Below are 7,950 nucleotides of genomic sequence, written 5' to 3'. Positions count from 1 at the left end.
CTGAATCGGGTATGAATAACTTGTCAGATATGCTTCCATGTTGGGAACACACTCTTCTGGTTTAATGCTCACATTTCAAGCATGCACAGTTGATGGTGCACTTTTGGAATAATCTTGTGCAAAGTAGGCTACAATCCACAATCACACTCAAGTGATGTTTGATGTTTCCTTGCTGTGCAGCAAGATAAACAAGCCTAAAAGCTTCAATTAGCTCTTAAAAGGCCTATGAGAAAGCTAAAGTTTATTACGCACTGAGGATGATTCATAACACCCTGCATTAACTTTGTCAGTTATAATCCATCACACGGTAATAGTCCGAAATAAATCTCATAGTAATTGAGATGAATCCCTCATTTCAATGACAAGTCTGGTTTTTAAGACCCAATTATCACTTTGAGTTCCCTGGCCCAGAGGATGCGAGGGGTTCGGGCTCTGAGAGGAGAAGAGGGGGCAGTAAAGTTGGCTGTTTCAGCAAGGAGGAGAGGATGGAGGGATGGACTCGGTCCAAAGAGGGATGGATATCTTACTGGGCTGTACTGCATCAGAGGGCAGGTAGATTTATGGCAAACGCACACAATCTTAATTTGTGCTCAGCCCGATAATGCATCTCAAGGCCAGAATACTTCTGCTCAGTGTTTCTTAACTGGATGTTTCTTTAATTATATGTCAGAGGCCATAAAACTCAGGAGGAGATTTTCCCACAAAGCACTGTTTTATGTCTTGGTCATTACTGTAAATTACAAGCAACAAGAAACGATACTTATGGAAGGAAAATGCAAAAAGAAAAGTGGGTTTATTTCCATACACTCCTTTTTCACCCCGTTAGTACACTGATCATTTTGTGCACTTTATGGTCGTTGCTCTCTAAGAGCAAACCTCAGGACGCTGACCGGGGAAGAGATTGTTCACCTTAGCGAGCATGTGTGAAAACACGAGGCCTCCATTTCAGGGGAAAGAAAAACCAAGGAAAGAAAAACAAACCTGTACAAATACTGAATAAATGAATAATACAAGAGCAGTTGTAAACATATACATATTCACAAATCCATAATTATATAATACTTTCCTCAAATTTAGTCCAGCAATATGAGCCATTTCAACACTTCAGATGGCGTGGTACGGTTATCGAACACGGCGGTTAATACTCGTGATAATAATCGTAGGAGAAATCGCAAAAACTGGAGTTTTCGATGACCTCTACATGTATACATGACGGCTATAAACAAAAGCTCCTCCACCCCTGCAGCCCTTGGCACACCACAAGGTGGCTATAGAGTCCCTCTGTCGTTATATTGCCTTTTTAATACGATGCCACTTAATCTTTGGTGAAAAATAACTGCCCGTTCATGTTCCATTACACAAGAGAGCAGCTGCTACTCTTGTTTCTGTGTCAGCGCATGTCCTGCTAGATTCAACCCCCAACGCTGTTCTTCTAAAGTGTTCTGACAAGTGATTAAACATTTAAATTACTTAAAAGCAACAAGGATTTAAAAAAAAAAAAAAAAAAAAAGGCTTCCTACCCCGCTTCATCCTTGCACCCCTTTTGCTTGAGTCTGCGTGTGATCATTTCCTCGGCTTGGCACGCACACACACACACACACACACTCACACAAACACTCACACAAACACAGTAAATCAGGCAGGTCAGTGCATCGTTTGTTTCCCAACTCTCCTTTTTTTTCCTTTTTTTTCTTTTTTCTTTTCGTGGGACTCTGAACGGAGTCTTTTTCTCCCAAAGCCATTTCTGTGGCGGCGAGTCCGTGGGATACAGGGGCAGAGAAGCCGCGGCCCCTCCTCAGCTGAGCTCGAACCCGGCAGAGGACTCGATGGCGTACAGCAGCTTGTTCCTCATCAGGTGCTGGTCGCAGAACTCCGGGAGCTTGAGCAGGTTCATGCAGGTGCTGGCGGTGGGCAGGCGCTCCAGGTCGTCGCCGCCGTTGTGGATGCAGAAGGCCGGATAAAGCTCCTGTGTGCAAGCGTAAGCCGTTAATTGAGCAGCTGACAAATGGAGCTGCAGCCGCAGAGAAATCTAGGAGGCATTTAGAGACAAATAATGGGGCGAGAATCAACTCGTGTCCGCGTGACGATCGCAATGTCCAAAGCAATCCAGATTAGGCAATAAATGTCAACTTCCACAAGGGGATAAATGTTAAAAGAGAGACATTCAGCGTTCAGCTAATACAGTGCAAGTATAAATTTAGGAAATCAGGTTAGCGCTTGAAGGGTACCGAGCGGGAAACTGGCCCACAGTTTGACCCTTGGATGAGCCACTGAAAGAATGGTCGTTTCATGTTGTCTATCTGGCATTTTTTAAATCAAGCCTCCATGCGATGAGGCCACCTCATCTGTAGACTGTGACACCGGACGTTTCCATCACACGCCGGGCTGACGAAATAAACTCCTCCACCCCGATTCCATCCTGCTATTTAAAGTTAGCGTATGCGGTTCAGCGGCCATACTCGCCCCGATTAAATGGCTCTTCAGGGGCTTAGCTGTAATGACCCCATTTCTCTGACAATTACCGTATTAAACTATCGTTGCTTATTGAGAAAGCGCCATTACCGCAGCTATCATTTTGGAAAAAAAGAGAGTTTCCATCATCTTTTTTAAATGGCTTCTCCTGACAGAGCTATTTCTCCTCTAATGAATCCTGGGCCGTTCCACGACAGCTAATTAAGGCTTAGCTGGCTCAGGCTGAGGGCCGGGTCAGGGGCCGCTCCCCCACGAGTTACAGCCCTAGCTTGCTCGGAGAAGAGACGAGGAATGGGGGCGGAGGGGGATATCCACACACGGGCCAAAGACAAATTGATTAAATGAGGAGGGAAGGCAACTCTCAAACCGTGAGAGAAGGTACTGTAAAGGATTTTAAGGAGAGTTTTGTTCCCTTAGTCTACTGCAGAACTGCAATTATGTTTTCTTAACTAATGACAGTCATAAAGAGTACTAAAACCAATCATATGATGATTACAGCTTCTGGTTAGATGGAATAAGACACATAAAAACTCCTTAATGGCCTCGAGCAACACTTTCTGTCCCCCTCTCCCCGCCTGTCTCAAACTACCTAAGTGTACCACAAATCAAGTCAGTGAGAAAGTGAAACGGCTTCCAATTAGGAAATCATTTCAGAAATAGGCGCAATAATGATTCAGCACTGCTGAAACAATGTTTAGAAGTACGGGGATATCGTTCCCTTGTCTAGTCGTCTGATAGGAAATGCTGCTTTCTGCCGTGTCACACATTAGGCAAAAGTTCAAAAGTTCAACGTGCTACCGAGTTCTGAGCGGTAATATTTGCTAAGCCGGGATATCTGACCAAGCCCACACATACAGGGCTGCAGAAGGAGTTCTTCAACAGAGGAAGGTCATGAACTATAAAACAACAGTGGAAGTGGAGATAAGACCTTGCCACAGTAGACCACAGTGGCTTGTTCTTATCGCCGCCTAATTTGAAAATGATCATTATAAGGGCTGTTATCAGTCCAGGTTTTTTCACTACAAGCCCATTAAGAAGTAACACTCTCTTCTGTTGAGCTTGGAAAAACCTGCCAACAATGAAGGATACAGGGAGTATAAAAATCTGCAGTGTAAGAAAAGATTGAGCAAGGGGAAGAGTTCAAATCTGGCAAAACTTCACCTTAAATCCAAGCAGGGGAGGTCTGGAGCAGCTGGTGACAAACCTCAGCAGCTTACGCTTTTCCTCGTCTGTGAAGCCTTCGACCACCTCCCAAAAGATCAGGATGACTGGGTGTGTGGCAGAGTACCCGCCTAGAGGAGATTACAGTGAAGAAAAACTGATATTAGTCTACCCAGACTCATACATACATTGCCCTTTATTTATTAGTAAAGTGAAGGGACTCCAGCTTGGTCTGCAAGCTCTTTGTTACATGTCTCTGTTGTACTGGAGGTGTCGGGTTATAAGGACATGGGTATTTGGAAAGCATGGAGGGTCTAAAAAAAGAGACACTATTGAGTTCAGTTATGTGGGCCGTGAAGGATTTAGTGTTCTTGGAGCTTGAGAATACAGGGCATAAAAGTGATGCTGTCTCCGCCTCTGCTGGTGTGTCCCTATAGGGGACTTCAGGAAGTTGAAACGACAACATAACTACTTTTTACATCAGCTCCTACCTGAGTAGTTTGTGAAATTCTTCAGGTCATCAAGACAAATTGGCACAAGAGCCCCAGATAACAGCACCTACATAGAAAAATGTATTTAAAAGAAACAGGTAGACAAACACTCAAAAATCCCAGAAACTTGATGGTGATTGAAAGTTTTGCTCATCATGGGCAGTGTACCTGGATCTCCTGCTGGTCAAACATGCGCAGCCACTCCAGGTTGACCACGTTGGCAATGCCCTGCCTGAAGGCCAGGCAGTGAGGCCTGATCTGCTTGTTCAGTCGGTAGTCAGCCACCAAATGGATGTAGGCTATCCGGTTCGCAGTGGTCACAGGAATGTCTTTGCCTCCCTGCTTCAGCTCAACCACCTGCGTCCAAAAGTTTCCCCACAGTTTAGTTTCAGTATTCCACAGTGTGTCCACAGCTTTTCTGCTTCACATATCTGGAACAGGGTGCATGAAAGCTGCAGGTCTGCTGAGACCCCCAGCTCCTTTAGATTCACCAGATTCAAGGATATTAATACATTTCTGCATCGCACTACTTTATTTTTTAAATTGCAACTTTTATTCAATTTGTAGCTTTTTGACCATTTTCTATTTATTTTTTAATGAAACTTCTTAAATGTTGTTTTCTTTTGCATTATGTTTTGATGCTTTTCATGGTTTCATGTGAAGCACTTTGAATTGACTTGTTGTTGAAATGTGCTAAACAAATGAACCTCAACTTGCCTTAGTTAAGGTTTAATATAACATGACTGATCGTACCCGAGTAATGTTACTGTAAGTAAGTCATGCTGCATCCTTTATTATGCAGATCATAGTACGTTGATCATTGTGTCTGCCGAGGGTGCCAGACGACCAACAAACAAAGTGCTTTAATTGTGCCAGGTGGATTTAATTTAATCAAAGAAAGGCAATTAAAATGTTTTCCAACAGCACTCTGATTAAAGGTATGGCTCAATGTGAGCGTGTGTGTGTGTGTGGTTAAGTGCATTTCACTGTGTCTAAATATAGCACATCCAATGAACATCTGGTCCAATACAATTTGGCCTCGAGTTCTCCTTTCATTAGCTATAGAGCAGTTAGCACTTGATATGATGTGCTCATCTCTGTTCATAAAGCTGGGTGTGTGACGACATCATCACGGCCACAAGGGACAGAGAAAATGTCCCTGCATCATATGTGATATTGTGCTTTAAGAACTAAACTACTTGCTTATGCAACTAGGAGTTAGTAACTTAGGGACAAATACACATTTATGTCCCGTTTCTTTTATTCTACCTCCCATAAATCCGAATGCAAAAAAGGTGAAAATGTAACATCACCATGTTTAAATGTTTTCAAAGCAGCATAAAGCAAGCTACAGGGCTAACAGACTAAATAGTTATTGCCAGTTACTGTTAAAGGCAAAATAAACACTAGGTTTTAGATAACAACGCTCTGTAAAGACAGTTGTTTAGGCAGGGTTGGATGTAGCTCATTTAATGGACCACTTTTAGGATAATAGGTAGTGTGTACTTTAGCCTATTGTCAGAATAATGGCTAGCTGTCTTATGTCAATGTATTCAGTATTTAAATGTTGTTCTTGTGCTTTTATATACACACACCTCTACAACGTCAAATTACAGCATGGAGCACAATGGAAATAAGAACAAAACGTTGCCTTTTTTCAGTCCAATAATACTTTGGGAGGATTTCTCCAGGATGCAGATACTCATGATTGCAATTAACTTTCCTTACACTTCTGAAAGGCGAACAGTTTTTAAAGAACTCTCGAGACTACAGCACGTCGAGTGTCACAGATACTGAACACGATGTTTGTTCAACAACAGAACAAACTGCAGTGAAAATTCACAACAGCGATGGCAACAACCTCTCTGACACAGTCTTGACAATAACTGATTGATAAGCCTCACAAAGGTGTTTAATCCAGCGATATTAAATCTGATTGCATTATAAAGTAAGGTGTTCTGTATTTTGTCCATCCCCTGAACGCTACATACAGCACGCTGTCCACTGACAAGTAACCAATTTCAGCCTTTTTTTACTCCCCCACAGTGGATTCTGATTATGTGCTAATGTAAGAGAATTACCGTCCTTATCTTGCTTGCTTTGGCTATCTCACGAGGGCAAATGCAGGGCAGACTGCTCCCGGGTGTGTGCCTAATCTTTCACAAATTGTTTTCCCTATCGTGTTTGCGATGCCCTACTTGCGAGCAGGAGGGCTACATTGTAACTCGGCCATTTCAGGTGTTGTTTGAGAAGAGCTAACACGGCCCTGAGCAAACAGGGGCTCCGGGTAGAGTGCAGGTCTGGGCCCAGGCGACTCAGAGTGCTGCCGGCGGCTCGTCTCCGCAGCCTTGAGCTTTGGAGGGGACGTGCTTAAGAGCAGCTCGTTGCTTCTGTCAGGCGTGTTCTGAGATCATTTCAGGGGGGGCGGGGGTTGCGGTGGATGGCAGGTGGCAAGGTCAACAGAGCTGCTGTGTTCCCTGCGCCGCAGCAAAGCTGAGAGCGACCGCAGCGACGTGCTTTATCTCTCTTAGAGCTGAAAAGTGGTTCATCGTGAGGGAAATGAATTATTAACGCAACAAAGAGGAACTAAACAGGAGGAAGGAAAGATGGCTGAATGAGGTGTACTGACTCGGGGTAGAAATAGAGATGGAAAAAAATAGAAAAGAACATGTGAATCATTTATCCAACTTCATCCCACCCTGCCCCCCGCCACCTCCCCAACACTAGTCACCTGAGCCTCTCCCAGATCGTTGTTGACCACCGTGAAGTTGAGGCCCAGCTCCTCCACATCGCCCTCGTAGCTCTTGAGGAAGAGGAGGTTGCGGTACATCTCCGGGTCCAACGATGCCAGGTGGTGGATGTCCACCTCGGCACTGGTTCCCAACAGCTTGGACAGGAAGAAACTGGCGAAAGGCAACTCCACCAGCATGTTCTCGTACAGAGCCTGTAGAAAAGTGTGGCCGTCAACTGGAGGACAACTGCAGGCGGGACAAGGATACGCTTCATTCTTGTGAATTTCCCCACGATCATCAGTCAATCAGTGCAAATGAGGAAATGCTGGGAGCATTAACCACAGCACTTGTTTATTGCATGGGTGTCACTGAATAAAACATGATGATTAAATAACCGAGATAACTAAGTGGACTGCAACTCGCATCAAGTGGCAAGCATTACATTATTAACTACATATTCAAAAATCTCATTACAACATACATTATAGAACATTGTATTTGCCTCATAATATCATATATAAATAATCAAGTGATAAGATAAGTAAATCTGGTCACATCAGAGTGTCTGGGAGCAAAACAAGAAAACACAATATATCTGAAACTCACAGGCTTCGGTTTCACCCGCTTCAAACTTTATAAATGCCAATTCTCACCTTGACCTCAAATGCCATTAAGAAGCACAGCTGGGCAGGTGACTCATAAAACCCAAAGCTAATGTACTGGAATAGTCAGAAAAAGAGCCCGCTGGAGGCATTAAAATATACAGGTCTTTATAAATGATAGCGCTAAAAACCCTGACCACATCAGCTAAATGGATTATAAATCTAGAGGATTTCCATAATGCATGCATCTTAAACACACACGCACGCATAAATCACAGCTATTTTCTAAACACAGGTTAATTGCCCAACTTCAAACATTGTCTATTTTTTATGCAAAATAATCCACTTAGTATTTCTCTCGTGGCCGCTGCTCGTTTCAGACCATATGCTCAGCGTGGCCCCTTGAAACCTATCAATAACACTTATGCCGGGAAGAGGCAGCAATAAGTATATGGAGGAAAAAACCTGTAGCCTTATTTTTTCAACGCCACA

General features: G+C 43.6%; 1 protein-coding gene across 4 annotated transcripts in view; it reads right to left on the bottom strand.

The window, feature by feature from the left end:
• Nucleotides 1-319: 319 nt before the first annotated feature.
• ube3c (ubiquitin protein ligase E3C) overlaps nucleotides 320-7,950 on the bottom strand; it is a 29,275-nt gene continuing 21,644 nt past the window's right edge. For 2 of the 4 annotated variants that reach the window (XM_068582200.1, XM_068582201.1), the window contains exons 20-24: nucleotides 6,856-7,068; nucleotides 4,293-4,481; nucleotides 4,125-4,191; nucleotides 3,634-3,764; nucleotides 320-1,966 (exon numbers count right to left, since the gene is read on the bottom strand). In XM_068582200.1, coding sequence (XP_068438301.1) covers nucleotides 1,796-1,966; nucleotides 3,634-3,764; nucleotides 4,125-4,191; nucleotides 4,293-4,481; nucleotides 6,856-7,068 — 771 coding nt within the window. In that variant the 3' untranslated portion in view covers nucleotides 320-1,795. The remainder of the gene's footprint in view (nucleotides 1,967-3,633; nucleotides 3,765-4,124; nucleotides 4,192-4,292; nucleotides 4,482-6,855; nucleotides 7,069-7,950) is intronic. The other 2 variants (XM_068582198.1, XM_068582199.1) reach the window with 1 other exon arrangement.

This window comes from Clinocottus analis, unplaced genomic scaffold, assembly GCF_023055335.1.
Source record: "Clinocottus analis isolate CAN_PGR_092001 unplaced genomic scaffold, fCliAna1.0.p SCAF_18, whole genome shotgun sequence".
Classification (NCBI taxonomy): Eukaryota; Metazoa; Chordata; class Actinopteri; order Perciformes; family Cottidae; genus Clinocottus; species Clinocottus analis.
The sequence above is the reverse complement of the archived record's forward strand: the minus strand, read 5'-3'. Positions and strand labels throughout refer to the sequence as shown.